We start from the raw sequence: 20,933 nt of genomic DNA on the forward strand, positions 1-20,933 counted from the left end.
CTTTTCCCAACAAGATCTGGATGGGGAGGTGCCAATCTGGCCAGCAGCAACAGGAGTATAATTAAGGATAGTTGATTGCTCATCTCACCCTAGCAGATTCACTTGCTCTTTGCCTAATGCACATTGATTGGACAAACACCCATCACGGCAGCCTCAAACACACGCCTTTCTTCATCCTCCAAAATCACAGAGGTTTTCCTCTCAACCCTGTGCTATTCAAAAAGGGTGGGACGGACAGTACTTGCTCCTAGGTGAGATATGAATTTATTTTTCTCCTATTAAACATATAAGCCTGCTGTAGACAAAAATGTTCCCTTGCAGCAGAAACAGGCCGCAGCATGGGGAAAGCAGGCACCTCTGTCTAGGCTGTACAGTTCTTGAGACAGTTCTTGAGATCCTACGCGATGTCATGTTGCAGCTATTGCTGGTATTTCTCCCTCTCCGGTTAGCTCGCTGCTACTAAGACCGTTCATGAGAGTTGGGTCCTGCATCCCGCAAAAGGGTAAGCATTCCCCCCTGCCACGTGCCTCCTGCGCCTTGTCCTCTTCCATTCGACAGTCAAAGGGGTACAGGCAAGGAAAGGTCAAATTTCAGAGAGGGAATCCATTCCTCAGAGAGCTCTGAACACACAGAGCCAGCCTCCTAACTTTGGTTATCAACAATTAAATCTTTGGCCTTGGGTAAGAATAGTAAAACAAGGTTGGTACAAGTGCTTTCAACTATGCTGGTGCCATGGGAAGAAAAAAAACACCTTCGCAATTTTTGCAGTATCTTCTACTCATTCAGTCTTGAAATATGCGATGCAGGAAGGGCAGATAACATCTAGTGCTCACTGAGTGTTCTATAGTATACCTGTGAGTTGCATGTATACGGTAGTATCCTTTGACCGATGATAGATGCCGGGTTTTACTACTCGTAGAACTCATGGGATGGGTTTTGTAACACCTCTGGTGCAGCAATGGGACCAACCAAGTGACCTCTTCCACTCCGACCTGCAAAGTTCCCATTCTTACCTTTCACTGATCCTGTCCAAAGATCCCTCTGATGTATCCACTTCTCACAAGACTCATCAGGTGAACTCATTCAAGCCATCACGCGGACGATAAATTTAAATGAGGCCCCAGCTGCATGCGCTGGTGACTGCATATCCAAACTAAACCACTGACAAACGAAGCGACCGCTGCACGATCAGCACAGTTAGGAATAAACACACAAGTGGCATCACTGTCTTCGGGAGAAGCTTTATTAACATTTTGCTTTAACAAACATCACAGTATGAAGGCATCGGTTCTTTAAGTTGGCACAGGCTAAAGGAAAAAAAAACAGACTCAGAGGCAAATTCAGCATGTAAATGACAGAGTAACAGAAGAGGCATGTGTTAACTGATATAGCTGCTAGACCATCTATTAGAAGACATTTTGCAAGCAACAGTCTATATTTCTTTACATTGAAGTAGAAACATATTTTTGGATCAAGAAAATTACCTTTTTTAATTTTTCTTTTTTTTTCTTTTTTTTCTTAAACTTTCCTTTATATCACAAATGTCAGGGTAAGGCAAATACTGGATGAATCATATGATAAAAACCCCTATTCCCCAAGAAAATAGATCTACATACTCTATTAAGTTTGTCATTTTCAAAGCAAAGCCGGCATGCACTGCATATAGAGTAAAGTATTTTTCTTCTAATATTTTTATTCAAGTGCCTAAAGCAGAACAGTGTTAATTCACAGAGGGGATTTCTCAGTGCTTTATAGAAAGATTGACAATTAGCTGCAGCAAATGTGTGACCCATTATTACAGACTATGTCTCAAACATCCCCTTTGGATGTCTGCATGGAAGGAAACCCATTCGTCATCAGAGCAGTCACCAGCCCAAGGAATGCTGTGCCTAACAGTAGGGATGAGCATTTCAGACATAGGTGAAACAACAACCAAGCAGACTCTCTTAATTTGTATGCAAACATCAGCACCAAAGGGCTGCTATTTCCTTTAGGGCCACCTATTGCAAACACATTTCGGGTTTAAACCAAAATCCTTGACACAAATCCCTGTGAGGTGATGCTTGCTTTTCTACAAAATCAGCTCCATGCATTGCTGCAGCTCCAGCAAGAGCGGTGGAGACTGCATCGAGGAGCATGGGTCCAGCCTCAACTACTAATGCATCTGAAGAGCTCAGGCTGCCAAGCTATGACTAGTGAAAAACCCCAACAACTCAAATCAAAACCCACCTGAAGACCAATAGATATAGACGCGGCTGCAAATTGTCCTGTAAGGACTTAATCAACTCCTATGTTTCTTTGCTTTACACTTCCTACCTGGACTTCACGCTTTGCCGCTGCATCCTTGGGCAAATGGTTCATGGTTTCAAAGACTTGCTGCTGCTGGATGACCAAAGTTAAATGAAAAGTGCAATGAACTTCCTGTCTGGGGATAGAAAGTGTCTAATGTGAAGCATTTTTGAAGTTAATTTTAAAAAAAATATTGGTCAAGTCTTCACAAGGAGTTTAAGGAGTCTCCCTTTGGCCCCCTTGCTAAAAGCAAGGCTGGCATTGGCGAGGGGGGCATCTGTAAGCAGGTAATGGCAGCCTACAGCTCTGTTAACATTGCTCCCGGGCAAGCATGATGGAAAGAAGAGCAGAGGGGAATGGATACTCAGTTGACTGAAGTTAATGTAGCCTTGCGGAGCTTAGTTCATCCTGGTTGACGACCTGGCCACCTCAGATCTCCTTGACATTTCACACGGCTCAAAGTCGAGCTCACGGAGATTCGTCCTGGTCCTGTGCGTCAGGTTCCCTCACTTACCTAGATGTAGGGAGCCCTACAATCCTGGTCTTTTCACAGTGACTGCACAAAAGGGGAATTGAGAGGGGGGACACCCAATGCATTTACTCCCCTTCCTCCCGAGGTATTTATTCGCTCCTGCACCACCTATTACGACAAGCTGTTTCAATCAAAATCACCCAGTACAGAAAATATACAGAAATATACGGGATGCACACCATGTAGAGGTACTACCTGCAAGGCCTCCCACTGCAAAACTGCAATTGGCTGGAAATGACCTCATTTCCAGGAATAAAAAAATCCGTGTCCCAAAAGACACGTTCTGTCAAGCATGTCCCCAGGGATGGGAAAGAAAAGCAGCAGAGGCACCTCAAAGGGAACAAGGAGTCCCTTCAAGGGTGCTCCGAGGCGAACAAGGGCCAGAGGAGTGGTATCTAGCAAATTTAGGTAAACTTAGCAATATCATAGGCTTACGTCACCTCATTTACTCCTTCCGCAGTTAATCCAATTCAGAGTTATGCATCCACTCCAGGACAAACGGGTGATGAAGCAGCTCCTCAAGATCTTCTCTGGTGCTCGTGTCACCTGGGTTAAAGCACCACAGGAGCACACAGAAATACTCTTCTTATCCCACCACGAGCAAACATGCTGGAGCTGCACATAGGGAGACAGGGGGCTGCCTTTCTAGGGGCCGTACTCTCTGAGTGAAATCTGGGGCTTTTCTTGTTTTCCTTTCTAATCCTTGTTTGTCCTGAACTCCCTTTTGAATTAAACTCCAGCTGATGGCAGCCACCAACTGCCGTAGCCAGCGGTAGGTGCATTACGGCCAAATTTGACTTGCTGTTACACCAGCAGACATTTTATCACCAAACCTACTCTAGCTGAGATAAACCCAGATCACAGGAGGATAGAGATATATCTTACCTTGTTTTTTAACTTTTTATTTTTTTGGGGGGCCAGCTAGTAAATAACTATTTTGGGATTCATGCATATTTGGGGAAAAAAAAAAAAAAAAAAAGAACAGAATCAATTACTTTGCTTAAAATGACCAAATTATTATCAGCAGCATTTTAAAATACAGTTTGTATCACATCACACCCTGGACAAAGGTTGCATGCTCTTCCATCGAGTGTAGTGTCTATCGGTTTTGGTTACAGCATGGCTGGGAAATGTATGTGAAACCCTTTTGTTCCTTTTCTAAAAATTTCAGCACAGCATTTGCTAGCAGAACAATTGGCATATGGTGAGAGATTCTTATCCAAATAACTGTTAATTGCTTTTTTTTAAAAATTAAAAAAAAGAAATCATGCATATGCAGTAGAAAATATAATGAGGGCTCACACAAGATACGGTGTGAAGTCGTTAAAGCTGGGAGCTGTATTTAAAGGTGCCTTGAATGCACAGTGCTATTATCCTCTGTCACTTGCGGGCTCGAGGAAATATCTGTTGCCTACCTGCACCGGTTCCGAGGTGCACAGATCTCCCTGGACAAGAGCAGGGCTGATGTGGGGCACCGGCTGGTGGGGGCCACGCACGTTATTCGCGAATAAGACCCCCAGAGGGACACAGCACAGCGCTGGCTGGCTGTGGTTTCGCCTTCCCATGCCACAGAGAAAGGCGAAGGGCAGAGCCACGGGCGATCCCAAGGCATCGGGATGACAGAGTTAACGTGCAGCCTCTGCTTCCAGCACGGACTCGAGGGAATCCGGCCAGCGCCCTTCTAGCAATCGGCCACGGCGACCTGCTGGGGGGTGCCGGCAGGAGCCACCAATCGGCAAGCCTGGAGGTGGGCAACGTGCGGCTCTGCCTCTATCAGTATTTCAGAGGTTTTGGAGCATTTAGTCTTTCAAATCCCTAGCACAAGGAGGGTGGTTGTTTATCAGTGTGTGTGGATTATAATCCTTTGTGGCAGTTCATGTTCTCAAAGAAAATCTCCAGTTATATCCTAGGGAACAGTTAAAAAAAAAAAAAAAAAAACAAAAACAAACAGGGGGGAAGGAGAATAAACTGGCTCCCACGGGTTGCCTGCAGACAGTACCGTAACTGTGAAAGAAGATAAAGATGCTACAAAAGGAGTGGGCCTAGAAACAGGTTACTGATGATACGATGCAGGAGAAAAAGAGATCCAATATAAGACAGGGACCCACAGTTCAGAAGAAACTGTTGTAATTGCAAGGATAATTGCAAAACATTGTTAGAACTGAGAAGTTATGTTTCTTTCCAACAGGCTTACAGAACAAAATGCAATGAAGAACAAAGAGAAATTAAAGCAAAGAGTCATTTCCCCAAAGCTCCCTCCCTCCCAACCCACGGAGCATCTCTGCGTGCTCTTTTCTGCCAAGAATGATGCCGTAGGATGTCAGTGCCTGCCCGTCGGGTTTCCTCGGGTCTCTCCTCTCCTGCATCCTTCCTTTGCTGCAGCAGGGGGAAAAAAAAAAAAAAAAAACAAAGGCAAAATTTCAAATGTCTGCACAGAACCCAGGTCTCAACTTTCTAGCACAGATGCCTACAGTTTCTCTTTCTATCACACATGCAGCATGTCTATGTGTCACACGGTTTATATATAACAGCCACTACTATCTCTATAGCAAATTGATTATGCTCATTAGGATTTCTTGGTTTTCCATAGCACTGTGCTACCTAGCTTGGTATCAGAGATCACTAGCTCTGGTGGGTGTGGCGGTGCTGGGCCACAGAATATACGTTAAAACCAACATATTAAAATACTGAACATATTAAGCAAAGGGATCTCCTTGGCTCTGAAAGACCCTAGTGAGACCCTCTGAAGTTTACGAGGCTGATCAACCCTCCCTAGGGACCCACTTCTTGCAATTAAAACAGCGGCAACGGGGTTGGGAGGACTTTGATAGAGACCTGTGAGGGATTTGATGCCTGCGTCTAATCCTGTGCCTGCCATTAAAACGCTGGGCAAGACATGATGTGCCCCAGCTCGGGCCCCTTTGCTTCAGAGAGGCGCTGGCAGAGTGAGGTCTTGCAGTGGAATTGAAGAGATTCATTAATTGATTGCTAATTGTGGTATTATTCCTGTGAACTTTGCCTTCATAAAGCAAAAACTACTCTAGCCCGGAACATCCACAGATATTCATTTCCCCAGGAAAATACCACAAGAAACAGAATTCCTACAGGCTGCGTGAAAGCAGTAACAATCACCAGGTAAGTTTTTTTTTTTAAACTGAGGAAGGGCGTTAAACTTCCATGTATTTTTAACAGTGAGGATTTCATTAGTTCCACTTCCTTTTTTGATTGAATAGAACATACAACCAGAAGCCAGGGGAGAGGGAAGGAAGAGTTGTGGAAGCCATATTTTAATGGCAAGGGCATCTTCTGGATTTGCTTCAGCACTTTTAACCAGGGACCCCATCACTCCAGCAGTACGGCAGCACATTGTGTATGTGCTGACAAGGACAAAGGGCTACCCTCAGGTAATAAGACCTTGTATTTTAACTCTCTGTGATACAGCTGCCATTGCTGTAAAGCCGCTATATTTGGTCTTGAGCTACATGAAATCCCATTGCAAGCACAAATAACGCATCTTGCTGTATATGATATTGGCATCTCGCGGTAACCCTACGCCAAAGGAAGTGGTGCTCATTAACGCTTAAAAACTACTTTTGAGGGAGAAATGGCAACTGCTTCTTGTCATTGGGGATAAGCCCCAGACTTCGGTCTTCCCTAACAAATTATTAATTTTTTATCTAGGAGTTTATGCCTAAAACAAACTCTGTCACAACAACAACCAATGTGTGCTCTGCCACAGCACTACCATTTAGTGTATAAAGCCATAAAAAGCTCCAAAAGATGGCACAGTTCCAGAAGACAGCTTGCTGACTTTGCCTTGTTTTTCAGTGGTGTTGCTACAAGTGACGTTAGGCACTGGAGAGCCAAGGGCAATAAACCCCTTGTGACATGAACCTGTTCTTCCCAGAATACAGATCGTACAGAACCGAGCTCGGTTCCAACTGGTATAAATTGCCTGTCATTTTCCTAAGCAATGCCAAAAATTGTTCACTCGGTTACTCTTCTGCTCCTTATCTTGGTGCTGTCTTGCCCTCTGATGATCTAAGATGGTGCACTGTCTAAATCCATTACAGTTGCAGACTGCTACTATAATATTTACTTGACAAATCAAGTCTACTGGATATTTTCATTTTTTAGTGCAATACAGGACATATTAGATAATTCCTTTTCCTTTGCATTCTGTCTTCCTCTTTTTTGGTAAATTCTATCTTTAATTAAGGTAATTTTTAAAGCAAGTTTTCAAACAGAAACTGAATGGAAAAGGGAGGAAAAATTAGCCATAAAGGTCTTACCTGTTACTTAAGCTTCCTGCTCTGTTTCCATAGGATCATTTATACTTTCAACTTGACTATTCATTTCAGCTGAAACCAAAACGAGACAGCCATCAAATTCTATTCATGAAACTTGTTACGTTTAGCACGTTGAGTAATAACCGCTTCTACCCCAAAGGGGACATTTATTGCATTAAGAATTCTATGCCATAAATGTGCAAAAGGGTCCCCTAGGCCAGCCATCCTAACCTGCAGTCCCATGGAAATCCTGACAAGCAGCCCTGGCAGGGGGTAGGCTTCAGCACCGCTAGAACTGCAAGCTTCTGGATACAGAATTTCCCTTCGGTCCACACCCATCCAGTTTGGCTTTGGCACCCAGCTGAGGTGCCCCCTTCAAGAGCTCAAGGACCCTCCTCTGTCTCTGTAGGTCACAGGCAGAGACACAAGTATCTCCAAAGAGTGATTTAGGGTTTTGCTGGGCTAAGTGGTCTCCATCATGTGATTCAAACATCTACAGGCTTCTGACAAAGTCCCCAGCAGGACTCGGGGCTGAACTGTGGGCTGAGTGCGGACCTACCTCCAGTTACAGAGGTGCTGCTGCTGCCCCTGGGTGTCCTTGCACTGCAAATTGCTGGAGTCTAGGAGAGGATTCAGGGAAACATTGCTATACTCCTACACACACTAGTTCACTTCTGTACTACCCATTTACAAAACCATTTTTTTTTTTTCATTTAAAATCACTAAAAAATAAGAAATAATTTACATATAAAGCTTAAACTCATTTCAGTGTGACCTTTGTCAAAAATACTATCTAATCTATTGCAGGTATGATTGGTCCTACCCAGGCTAAATATAAAATGGTTATTTCAGCATATACATTTTTAAGATTAGTATTTAGTATTTGTTCTGCAATGAATTTGAATGGAGCCATTTATATTAAGACTTTTTTTTCTTTCTTTAACCTTGCTTTATGTTGTGGTATCAATTGCAGATTACGAGCCATTTGACACTGGTGATGGGCAAACCCTCAAACCTGAATGGGAGATTTGGAAACTAAGGGAAGATGGGAGGGTGGTGGGGGGAAAACCCAAAAATCAATAACTACGATACTTCCAGCCAAGGCAGTATGATCTCTTTCTGAGTCAATGTCACGTCAATACACCTGTTAGGGTTTTGATGAATTATTTGTAAATTATTCATCATCCATATGCAGAACAGATACCATAATGGCTTCCTGGATGTATGCAATGAATAATAAGAAAAGTATCCGCTCCTGATTACGGAGCTCTGAGGCACATCGCGTTTAGAGATGTTGTGTTCTTTACACGCATTTGCATAGCAAAGACAGGATGCTTAATAAAAAATCATTAGGGGAAGGCTGCTGTGCACTGACGACAGCAGCCCTTCTCAGTGTTATTATGGCAGCCAGTTTCACTGGCTGGGCTTTCCGAAAATACCATAAGGCTTCACTCACATTTCACAGAGATCTCCTGCAAAACTAAAGCTTGATTTGAAACCCGAGGGTAGGCTCCCTCAGCATCCCAGATGAATACGCCTCCTTCTGCTTCCTTTTTTTTATGGCTACGAGTAGCTGACACCAGTCCGTCATGCTGACAGCACGTCACGTAGGGGGAGTCAAATTGCAAATCGCCTGGGAATGCTTTAAGGGCAATGCGAAAGCGCAGGGGAGCCCTGGTGGTGTGGGACCCGGAGCTCCCGCCAGCAGAGAAGCAAGAGGAATCATCAAGTCCCACTGTTTTGCAGTGGAAATGGCAGCCAGGCATCCCGTGTCTCCGGTGCAAAAAGCATCCGCCGTGCGTGCTGCAGCTAAGGCACCGGTGGGTTTCACTGCTGGCTTTTTCCTATGTGTTTGTGACTAAGCTCGGCTCTTTGCATTAACGCTGGCAGGCACAGGAAGGTCTGACTGAAGGATGAGCTCCTGCAGACCACTGAGTGAACCCCAACAACAGATGTCACTATGAGGCCACCTACCCAGTCCTCTGTATTTAGCCGGAGAATAACACAGCAGTGAAGCACCTACCACAAGAGCAGATGGAAGAGCTGCCATCGGGTACAGCGGGGATGTGACTCTCAGCCCTCGCTGCCTCCCAGCATGAGTTAGTGTCAGAATGGCATCGTTAGCCCTGGGCACACCAAATCCAATTGCATCTCAAGCCAAAACTGACCTTCTCCCCACTAACGAATGTTTTTAGAGATGTTAAACTGCTAACTTACACTACTGGTCTTTTTGTACCTACTGTAATACGCTAGAACAGCTAGCAGCTCGGCAAAGCACCTGAAGTTCAAGGACAGTGTGCATCTCGTAAATTCAGTTTTACGTGCTTCCCCTTCTGCAGCTTCACATGGGGCTTTTTATGTCAGAAATGGACATTTCTTTGAAATGGAAACGGACATTTCTCTTCACTATCCTTGTGTGTTTTCCCTTAAATTTTGGCCTGTTGCGGAGGACTTGTCTGCACTTCCCCTCTCAATCTCTGAGCTGCTTAGCAGCTCTCAAATTATGACCAGGGAAGGATTTCCTTCCCCGAAGGAAGCAAGTTCCCCACAAGAGGAGAAGAAATAGCCCAGCACACAGTTCACATCTGTCAAAGCACTGCAGTGGCTGCTGACCCAGTGGACATGTGTCAGCAGCCGGGCATCCCGCCTCTGCCCCGGCAAGAAAACTACGTGCTTAAAGGTCAGCTAGCCAGGAGTCACGGCGTGGCATCTAAGTAGAGTAGACAGGCAAATGGGAGACTGGAAAACCAAGTTTAGAGTTGTCTGCGAGAGAGCGAGCGTGTTTCCCCACCTCAGGGTATGATGCTGTAGATGGTAGATGACACCAAAATACTACCGTCCTGATTTAAAGAGGAGCTCGGTCAGACTCTCACTTGCAAACATAACCTGTTTCTGCAGCCACTTCCTAAACAATATTTCCCCCTTGCATCCACATAACTTGGCTATAGCACATTCAGCTAAAACTCCAGACTGCCTAGAAAGAAAATCATCTGTCTTGAAATCAACCCACTGTGCAGCGATGAAACACGTGCACCTGTTTACTTGGTAGTTACTTGTTTCTTGGCTATTACATCACCACCATAAAAAGCACGAGGGTGTTATTGTTGAGATCTTGCTTTCATATTGCTTTTGTGAATCACATGAAGGTCAGCTTGCTGATGGCGCATTCAACAGCCTGCAAAAGCTTATATAAAAAATGGGAAATTTCAGGTTTGAAATTTGCCTTCATCTTTTTCTTTTCTCTGATAGTGTCGGCAAGTTGGGAGGCGGCTTTCCACAGGCTTGAAATAGAAAAGGTGAATGAGTAACTCCATTATGAAAGGAGTGAAGAGTTTGATCCGCCTAATACCAGCTGGAAACTAACATCTACTTTAGTAATCTTTAAAGCTTTGGTGGTGTAAGAAAAAAAAAAATAAAAAGCTGCTGGCAAGGAAACACCAGCTAGGAAACGAATTCACCAAAGGTGGCGTTTGTCACCATTAAAAAATATTAATCAGCAAATCTGTCCTGGGTACAAGACATTAAATATCCAGGGGTCTTTGCTTTGGTGGCCGATGGAGATTGCCAGCAGCAACCTGTGTCTCTGCATACACACCCCTATTCAGGCTTACACACGCACCCTATGACAGCTTTCCTGATGGAGAATCATGCCCAGCTTTCAAATAATAATAGTTTCTGAAATATATGACTATTACAGCCCTGCCCACTAGATGAACTGATATCAAGATTCACCTACGCTCCCTAAAGTCTCTGCATTTCTAAAGCACTTTTCGCTGTGACATGGTACATGAAATTAAAACACAAGAGCCAGGCTGCCAAGGGGTACCTGGTGATATATGCTTGTGCTTTCAGCTGTGAAGCAATGAGCTCTCCTGGGGCGGAAGGAAAGGGACCACAGAAAAATAGGCAATTTACATAAAAATTACTGTCAAAGGGAATCTTTTTCTTTTCTTTTTTTTTTTTTTTTTTAAATCTCAACTAGCACCCAGTACATTTAAAAATTTTAGGGCTTATTTTCAGCAAAACTTAACCCTTCAGGTAAAACAGAGGATGGGGAGTTTTATCCTTCCTCTGTTCTTTTTTTTTTTTTTAAACACATAATATATGTCCACAAGAAAAAAACACCCTGCAATATGAATCCCAGTAGCAACTTAAGCTGCAGAGAAGTGAAGATGTCCCTGAACAGCAGAATACTTTTCTGCAGCCTTAGCAAACACCCTTTTCCTGTCCTTTCATACAATTTAGGAAGTTACAAGATGAGTTATGTGTAGAAGACCTTACAGGATAAGCAAGATTTGAAACAAAGAAACCTATCAGGATCATAATTTCAGAAGCTGTCTGCTGATCCAGCTGTGCTGCACTACAGCACATGTTACAAGAGCTATACAATTTTGTTGTTTTTTTTTTTTTTTTTTTTTTTTTTTTCAGTGGGAAATCTATTAAGATACTATTTTAGTAAACTTGGATTTGTTTTCACTAAGTAGCCCAGACCATACCAGGGATTTGAAATTCAAATATTATAATGTGACTATGACTTTTTGTTTTTTTTTTGTTTGTTCAGAGGATGAGGAGAGAAGGCTGGTTTGGCTTTATTCTGCACGCTTACTAGTAATAGCATAATCTCTAGTATTTTAAAAAAAGAAAATCCATTATGCATGCTTTCTTTTCCTGTGCTTGCAAAAACTTCCCTACAGGCCAGTATCTAAATCAGCCACTGATTCAAATGCTGCAGCACAATTTGACATCAGAGGAAGGAAATCAGCATTAGATATTTTGTGGAACTAATATCAAAAAGGATATAATTGTTTTGTCTTTGAGATGTAAAAAAGTATGCCTTGAATTTATATTATGTCAATGCCGAAGAGATTAAGGGAGTTAAAAGTCAGCATTTGCTATCGAGAGGAGTCCACAATAATAAAACGAGGACTGGAACCCCAATTCCAAACCCACTGCTGTTTGGAGCAGTAAGGAGGACCTTTTGTGTGAAAACTAAGAAAACCCCTTATGTAGCTCTGTTAAGCTGTAGGAGCCAATCTATTGGAGTGATAAAGGGTCCGCCTCACGAAAACCTAAGCACCAGGATGCTGACCCATCCATTATTTCTTTATACACAGGAACGCCCTAGAAGGACAAATATTTTTCTTTACAAATATGTTACTCACTGGAGAGCTCAAGCCTTTGGTACTCAGCCCTTGCCAGGACTTTGCCAGACAGTTGGGTCATCTGCTCACTGAGGTCAACGTCAAAAAAATTTCATTTCCAAGTCAGGAGATTCAGGCTGATAATGTCCATGAACCTGACTGGAACTGCCGTTTGGTCACCAAATTGTGATAGTTTTATCAATAGTACATGTCCTAGGGAGAGAACTTCTATCTGCTACCAGACTGAGCTACACATGGACTCTGAAGGACAAGGAGGAAGGGAAGTCAGCTCCGAGCTAGAGAAGGCCAACATATGAGTTCAGAGCGGTTATACAGTTAACGCCTGCCCCATGAGGGAGTTGGGCACTAGCACAGAAATTCTCAGAAATATCTTCTGACTCCTGCGTGAGAGCACATACATCTTGGCCAACCCAATATATAGATCAAAATTACAGTGGGTCTAATATATTATTTAGTTAAAAGGCAGCAAGACTGAACATACCAATTGAGCACATAAACCCAGTCAACTAGAAAAGCAGGGTTATGGCGCTAAAAGAAACTTCCAACTAGACTTCTAACACAGTAAAGGTTGTGTAAACTCTCAAGAAGACTCAGTTGAAGAGATTATAAATATAACTCTTATTCTGGGGGGGAGTGTACAAACAAACACCAGAAAGGCAGGCTATGTATCCATTTCAGTACAATTAAAATATTAGAACAACATACCATCCTTATTTGAAATGTCTGCTGCTTCACATACAAGGTCAACTTTCATAGGCTCTGCAGAAGTTTCCTCTTTCCCTTGCATGCCTGTAAGACAAGAAAAAGAAGGAGAAAAATCAATACTTATAGTACCTGATTAATGCATAATTCTCAGACTCCGGATGCCTGTTTTTTTTTATTTTTTTTCTGGCATGCTCTTACCTTTATAGACTCTGCTGCTCTATAGTGGCAGCCATTAGAGAAAAGGGCAGAGGATATAGGGGGAGGAACTTGGTTTGAAAATAATTGCTTGAATATTTGTAGTGATCTGCACTTTTTTCTAACTGGGATTGTTAAAAACACATCATGGTGTGTGCTTCTGCCTCCCTGCCATTCTTTTCTCATCATTTTGAAAAATCCTTTCTGCTCATAAAATGCGATATATGATGGGGACCTACTCACACTTATGAAGTTTCTCTAGCTAGCAAAATAAAAATAGATACAGTGAGAGTTCAAATGTACCAGGTAGTCAGACACAAACTAGAATTTGAATTTAGGAAAGTGCATTTTATCTCTGTAACTCAACATTTTTATCTCTTCTGCCTCAGGCTTGTCAGGAAGCTTAGATTCAATCTTCTAACAATATTTGAAATGGAAAAAAAAGCTGTTTTGCTGTTTTGTATACAGTTCTCCTACCATTCTGCCATTTAGAGTGCCAAAAAGCCAATTTTTAGTTAATTTCCATCATGCTACTTCTCTACTTTTGTGGCCGCTATGAAGTCTGTTGTGGCTATCCTGTGGTTAACTACAGGATGTCAAGCAATTGGTTGCTAAGCGATCCAGATATTTGGGTGGTTATTGAGAGACAGCAAAGTGTAGCAAGGACTGCAACATCTCAAAAACAGTTTACTCTTAAACTGAAATAATTTACCCCTTCAGCAACAGAGATTGAATGTTCATAGTCCCACAAACACCTCCTTTCCTTTTCCATGTATATCTAGAGAGTTGTTTGTTTTGTTTTGTTTTGTTTTGTTTTGTTTTTTTTTTTTTTTTTTTTTTTTAATGCACTTCAGTGCACTACAGTTATTTTGTCTGTAAACATGTATCTACCACTGAAGTTTTCAGCCAGTTTTCCTTCTAATCATATCTGCAAGCCAATACTTTGTCATTCTCGCAGGCAACTTCCAGTGCACTACCTTAGGTCCTACCAAGCACTGAAATGCTAAAAGAAGGACACATCACATATGGAAAGAAACACAAAATAGTCACTGGAAAACTCAATTAGCCACCTCAGCAAGTGTGGGGAAAAGTGCGATGGATGACTTTACAGTGATAGAGATGTCACCCATCATTTTAACAGATCTTACTTATAATGCAGAAATCCTTCAGTGGATTGTCATATCACCATTTCCACCTCTTCCTCACTGGTTTAAAATCATTTCCCCATACAAACAAAATGCCTGCAAACATCTGTGACTGTGAACCCCGCATGTCAGCGAATGCCTGAGATAGCCCCTTTGCAGGTGCGTCAAATCCCTGATGCTTCTCCAGGGAATTCAGGAGAGCGCATGTGGTTTTCTCCTGATGTTTCTTATGCACCAACAGGCCTAGGCTTTCCCAGTGCTGCCCACGACTTTTTTTGGCTCCTGCAAAGGATAAACTCATGTCACCCCATTGCAGAAGTGTCTGCACACGGCAGGAACTTGTCAAGTACAAGGTTGAGAATGTATGTTCAAAATCCCTGCCTGACTTCTAGAAAAATCAGTATGAAATCTGGGTGCCTATGAAAGCAGTGATTAATCACTGAAGATATGCTAAAATTCAGGTTGTGCTACATTTTGATTCTCTGGGGAAAGCAGTTCTCTAAAAAGCAAAATTTTGGAAAAACCGCTGTCTCAGCATGAGTGCAGCCTCCAGCAGATGCAGCCCTTCCCACCAAGACACTCAGATGTCTAATGCAGGGATTTGGGATCCCTGCTAAACACCAGTGCAATCTGACTGGCAGCTGATGCCTCTGAACCTAACTTTGCCTCCTCTACAACACCGTCTATTAGCCAAGTAAAGCAGATACGATACGACAGGTTATGTCTTGACTCCCAGTTTCTCTAACAGCTAGAGATACCTAGTCGCTCTCCTGTTGTCAGCTTCTAAAGATGCCTATGTGAAGTTCCCAGGCCATATCCCAAGATCTCCCATTAAATAGCTGGCATGTCTGGCTTCACCATGCTGCCAAGTCTTCTCGCTTGCAATTGCAGAAACCTCTCATGCAGCTGAGAGGTGCAAAGGATTTATCGGCACGGCACTAGGTGAAGACAGAGCCTAATTAAAGAGAAGATGTTTTGTGCATACGTGTGCATGTGTGTACATGTGTGCACATGTGCTAATTCAGGAGGCTGTTGCAGGGATGAAAGCAGAAGGCATCAAGGGCCCTCAAAACCAAAAGTCACAGGTTTGCCTCTTGGGGCAGGCAGCCCTAGAGAGAGGCTGGAAAGAGTGACAGCAGCAGCAGCAAGCCTGCAAAATTACTTTCCGAGAGGTTTAGGGCCATAAACATTGTCAGAAGAGCACTAATGCATGTTTTGCTTTTTCACCTTCTTTTGAAGTCTGAATAGCTGATTCCCCATCTTTTCTAGGAGGGGATTATGGCCATATCAGGGTTTTTTATAGTATATGTTTATTGTTGGATATTGTCATCAAGAAAATGATAGTGAGAAACAACATTCAGGGACAAGTAAGGCTGAAGTTGTTTTAAACCTTAACGTAGCCAAGCACCATTGCAAACACTGGGACGAGGCTTGCACATTATAGTGTCCACTTTTTGGGAAGACTTTCAAACTCGGATAATATAAATCTTCGTTTCTTGCCTCGCTATTACTGTGGGTGGGGGCCAGGAGCATTCCCTATACTGCCATGCATATGGAAAGGGTATTAACGAAAAAGCTTCTTCCCCGCCATGCAGTAAAACCGAGTGCTCCACAGAAATGAGCCCATTTCACCTAAACAGCAGAACTCGATCAATATCAGAACCACCTTGACAACCAATTTATTCTGGAGGCCTCCTCTCACCCTCTTGTTTTGATTGCTTCAGGTTAGAGCACAAACAAGCGAGGTGTTTCGGGTCTCCGAGCAGGAGCAGAGAGTTGCCGAAGGGGAGGGAGCCTGGGAGATACCACTTTCAATTTCAATTACCATTTCCAATTGCACTCCTGACAGAGCTTGTTACCTGAACCCTTGGCAGTCTGGTTACACAACCAGCCCAACACTAAGTGACAACAGGCTTCTGATGCAGGCAAGGATGGCTCCTTGAAATGCATGACAAGTATAGACCAGGAAGACAGAAATCTCTGCACTGCTATTTCATCTTTTTTTCTCCTTCACAGTCACAATCTGCCAATAGTTCCACGTGATTACAGCTAATACACTGTTCTTTCTCTGGAGAAATGTGGTTCCAGATTCACATATGATTCACAAGATTAACATGAAGATGTGGTGGTTGTTGGTACATTAGCATCAATTTTTAAAGTGCCCAAGTACAAAGGTCAGACATCTATTCTCCACACACCTGATAAATCCTAGTAAGTGTAACCTTCCTCCTTGTCCTCCCTTTGCACAAGGTTTACATCTATTTCAAGTGATAAAAGCAGGCAACTATGTAGGCTTAGAGGCTGTGACACAGAGCAATCTATAAAACTAATTTTTGCCTGATCATCAGCCAGGCTTGGCTGTGCACTGAAAAGCGCTTTTGTAATCAGGAGAGAGACGCAGGCTTTGCTCCCAGGTAATTCAAAGCAAAATCAGAACACAGTCTCCCTAGAATTGATGAATCATTCTTGGAAGGCACCTAATCTGGGTTTCTGCTCTGAGCTGCCCACCTTAAGGGAGTTTATTTCTCTTTGCTGACTATTAAGGGAGCCTGGGAGATTGGGCTCCCTCAGCAGAGCCCGGCCTTCGAGACCAGCCTTGGCAGAGTCCTCGCACTGGGTGTGGGTAAGGGATTGTCAAGTGGGCTCTGAATCAGGAATCTGGATTTCTGCTCTTAGTTCCTAGCTTGTTATAAGGTCGTACACTAGCTTTAAGACAGACAGAAAAACAGATTTTGTGAATACATGAATTCTGTCAGTGCAGTCAGGCAATACCAAGATAACTTAAATCTTAAAAATTCCCCAATTTCAGAAGTCTTGCAGTTAAGTGGAAAATCCTCGCCCCAAGATCATTTTGAATATTTGAGGAAGAAAAGGGTTATCAATAATACAACAGTCCAGACAACTACTTCTATTTTTACAGGCAAAATGGCAAGGTCATTACTTCTGTAACATCTCTGCCCAGCAATTTTGGGTGTTGCCACAGGAATTCCAATAAAATACTATCCTGTCCATGGACAATTTGCGACCAGGAGAAATTCATTGCTTGCAAATTATTTGTAGAGCAGTTGCTTCTACTCATGTTTGAAAAAAATCACCTCTGTCATTATGCAATATGAAAACCACATTGCAGCTATTCTGAACGACCCAGATTTCCCTGATTCATACTCACTGAATAAAATTTATTATTTTGAGTTTAGCTGTAAATATGCTTCCCCTAATTGGGAGACTCTGAAAGATGGAGGCTCATTAAAATCCAAATTTCTCTGGTTAAAATTTGAAGGCTCCATTTTTCATCTGCAGCAACAAAAAAGAGAGACAAAGCTCTTCTGACCCACAGCTGCATTGTCTTATCTGTCAAAACCAGTTCCATTTTTCTTGCTCTGCAAATAGCCAGAACTGTTTTTTTTCCTTCTTCCCAGTCATTTCACTGCAGCTCTTTGCTAATGTGACTGTCAAGCCTTCATGTAATTTGTTTACTGCTGTACTTTAGTGGCATTATAAATGCTGCTTCACTTAGAAACTGAAGTAGTCCATGATACAAGCGCTCAGTTTGACTCCTGTCCGACACCTCCATCTGGGATGACTCACCCTTTTAACCACACCAGATTCTACCACATAAAAGATTTAGGCTGTCTTCTCGTATGGCTCTACATGCAAACCCACCCAACCTGCTGCTCTCGGGGCTCTAAAACAAACACAGCAGTCGTGGTCCATCTGTACTTTGTTGTGTTGAAGCTGGCGGGCAGTTTTCCCCCTCGCCATCCTTCTGCAACGCACAGGTCAAGCACAACAGCGCCGCGTCTGCAGGGACGGCACCACTGCAAAGGTGCCTCTTGCTAGTCAGTGTGGCTTCATTAACAACAAACGTCTCCATCTGTTAAATCAGGACTATTCTACCTCTATCAAAAAAATGCCCAGCAATTAGGCACTGTAGAGATGAAAAGAAAACTCAAGGATGCGAATTTAAGAGGAGGGTGTGCTGGCTGGGGCAAAAGCTTTGCCGGGCTTTTGAAGGCACTGAGCATCATTTCTTAATGCCACGCATGGGCTGTCAGGATTCACGTTGCAGCCCCTTCATCGTTAAATGGAATGTTTACCCTCCCGTTTGGCATTTTGGCTTTGTCTCCCAGAGTAACCTAGCACAATGCAGCTCCCCATCCCTCCAGTGTAGCTTGCATCATCTCGGCTCTCTGTGTTTGTGCACGCAACTGTACCTAAAGGCATCACACTGCTTCCAGCCACTGTTATTTCCAGCTCAAGCTGAACCACAATTTTTTTAACGCGATTTAAAAGTGTCTAAGATCCGCTTATCCCTATCCCCTTCCAGCCCTTTATTAAACATACTGTTAGTAAATCTCATTATGCCTCCTCTTCCCTAAAGGTGGGAATGGGAGGGTAGTGAGGATTGTCTCTCAGCAATATGGTTCATAAGACCCATACAAATTGGGCATCTCTAAAATTGCTAATGCCCATCAGGAGCTCTTTGTATCTTTTGTCTCTCTGTAACAACAGGATAAACCAGCACACAGCAGGCTCTTGATGAATACAAGGGCATATTGTTTTAAGGAGAGACTTTTTTGAGTTTTTTTTATTCTGAAAAAGCCATTGCTGTGTAAGAGGCCATGTTGCTGTTTTCCAGATGCCTCTTCTGTGAAGCCTCTCATCAGAGAAGCAGCCAGCAGCATGGAGTACCTGAAATGGAGCATCCAGAAGCTTTCATTGTATTCCTCAATCGCTGGCTGTCAACACAACTCAAACATTGCCTGATTGTATTCAAACTAGTAGATCAACTATCCCAAACCGTTTCCAAAGCCCTTGTGCTCTGTTTCCCTGCCCACAAATAAGGCAGACAGCATACTCAGCAGTATTACGAAAAACGAAGGGTTTCTGAATGAATAGAAATGGCACGATTATTTATCTTTCTTTCCTCTTCTGCCATTTTTTCCCTGCCACCTTCAAGCCTTTATGGAACTTGTAAGTGATTTGGTTCAGTTCCTGATCATTAGCTTCCTGGTCCTAAAAAGCTGCACAGGTGTGAGGAATTACAGTACTGGAGGACCCTTCCATGTAAGCCGCAGGAAATCTCCAGGTCTCCTAAAGCTCAGCTTTCACCAGGGGGAATGGTGCTGGGCATTCAGAAATGTTTTTCCAATTCCACGGCCATGGGAGCAAGAGTGCTGAATGACCGCCGGCTGCCAGAATGATACCTGCACCTCCACTCCTGTCACATTATTTTCTCCGCACACTCACCATGCTCATTACCATGTACCTAGTCTCTCTCCAGCTGTCCTCACAGAGCAACTTGAGTTCCCCTTTGCACCACTGATCTGGGGTGAGGACTCGGTCCTTAATTTTTAAGAACCGATCCAGGATCCCAGTGGCTTCAATAGGCCTGGCTTTCCCCTCCAACACGAACAGCTTAATAACTCGTGCTGCTGCTGGATTTTCCATCAGCACATACCGTGCCCCTATTCCATTTCAATCTTGAACTCCCTGTATTTTGTGAGCATTTCAAATGATCTTAAGGCAACCACAGAAAAGCAATAGACTGTGAAAGCAAAGAGGTCCTGGATCTCTGAAGTAGGCCAGATTTGTCAGAACGCCACACTATTCATTTCAGAAAAGGGAAAGGAACTTTCCGTTTCCCTCCAAAGCAGCCAATCCAAACAGAAGACACTGTGCCAGTCCTCAGCCCTGAGCAGCTGCACGAGATCTAGGTGGGTGCTGGGAGTGAACAGAAACAATATTTATAAAAGAAATTGTAAGGAAAAGGTGCAGAGGAAGAGGGTAAGAACCTGAGAGGACACAAACAGAAAACTGCCCAGGAATTGGAAGTTGGAAAAGTTCCTTTCAGACAACCACTCTCATCTTTTACAAAGTCCCCACTCCCTGGCTACAGCAGAAAGGATGGTGGGGTGAAAAATCATGCCATCCACGCAGGACAAAAGGAGGCTTTGCCTGAATTTCTGATAACGTACAGGCGGGGCTGCTCACCCTTATGGCTGCAACCGTTGACTTCTGGGGTCACTGCTTCTGAAAGAGATTACTGCCAAGTCAAAGAAAAGCCCTGGAAAATATTCTGTTCAATTCCTTTTCAAGGAGACTATTGTCAAGTATATGAAGAATGAGCTTCAAAGTAGCACGGAACAGCAGCATAAGGGTAAATAAGGAGGGTGTATGGATCTACCTGAAAGGCAGTAACAATATACAGTGTGGGAGAAAGACCCTTCCCTGTTATTTATCCAGAGACCCTAACCTAGATTTTGCAGCTTAAAATGAAAAAGAATATTCACATCAAGGAGAGGTGCATGAAGGTCAACAAAGTTCTGCTAATCGATCTAACCTTACAGGTACGCTGTAATTTTCAAACATTTTGTGATACAAAGATACAACAGCCAGAATGGAAAATAAAAGTTAATTAAAAAAGCCCAAACACCAAAAAAAACCAAACCTCGATAGAAATTTGGTAGAGTATACAAACAGCCTGCAGAAATGTCTTGCTCTTTGGAAAGAGTACTTGCATTTCTAAAGGCTCATCACATCCTGGCAAGCACTTTGTTTTCATTTTTAGAAACCTGGTAGCTTCCTAAAACCAAGCTGAACATAATATGAAACA

At 43.2% G+C, this 20,933-nt stretch overlaps 1 protein-coding gene across 2 annotated transcripts in view; it reads right to left on the minus strand.

The window, feature by feature from the left end:
- Nucleotides 1–1,225: 1,225 nt before the first annotated feature.
- Nucleotides 1,226–20,933, minus strand: part of MACROD2 (mono-ADP ribosylhydrolase 2) — a 902,990-nt gene continuing 883,282 nt past the window's right edge. For both annotated transcript variants that reach the window (XM_032994762.2, XM_032994761.2), the window contains exons 17-19: nucleotides 12,978–13,061; nucleotides 7,114–7,182; nucleotides 1,226–5,197 (exon numbers count right to left, since the gene is read on the minus strand). In XM_032994762.2, the coding sequence (XP_032850653.2) occupies nucleotides 7,121–7,182; nucleotides 12,978–13,061 (146 nt within the window). In that variant the 3' untranslated portion in view covers nucleotides 1,226–5,197; nucleotides 7,114–7,120. The remainder of the gene's footprint in view (nucleotides 5,198–7,113; nucleotides 7,183–12,977; nucleotides 13,062–20,933) is intronic.

This window comes from Tyto alba, unplaced genomic scaffold, assembly GCF_018691265.1.
Source record: "Tyto alba isolate M040663 unplaced genomic scaffold, T.alba_DEE_v4.0 Super-Scaffold_16, whole genome shotgun sequence".
NCBI classification, from domain to species: Eukaryota; Metazoa; Chordata; class Aves; order Strigiformes; family Tytonidae; genus Tyto; species Tyto alba.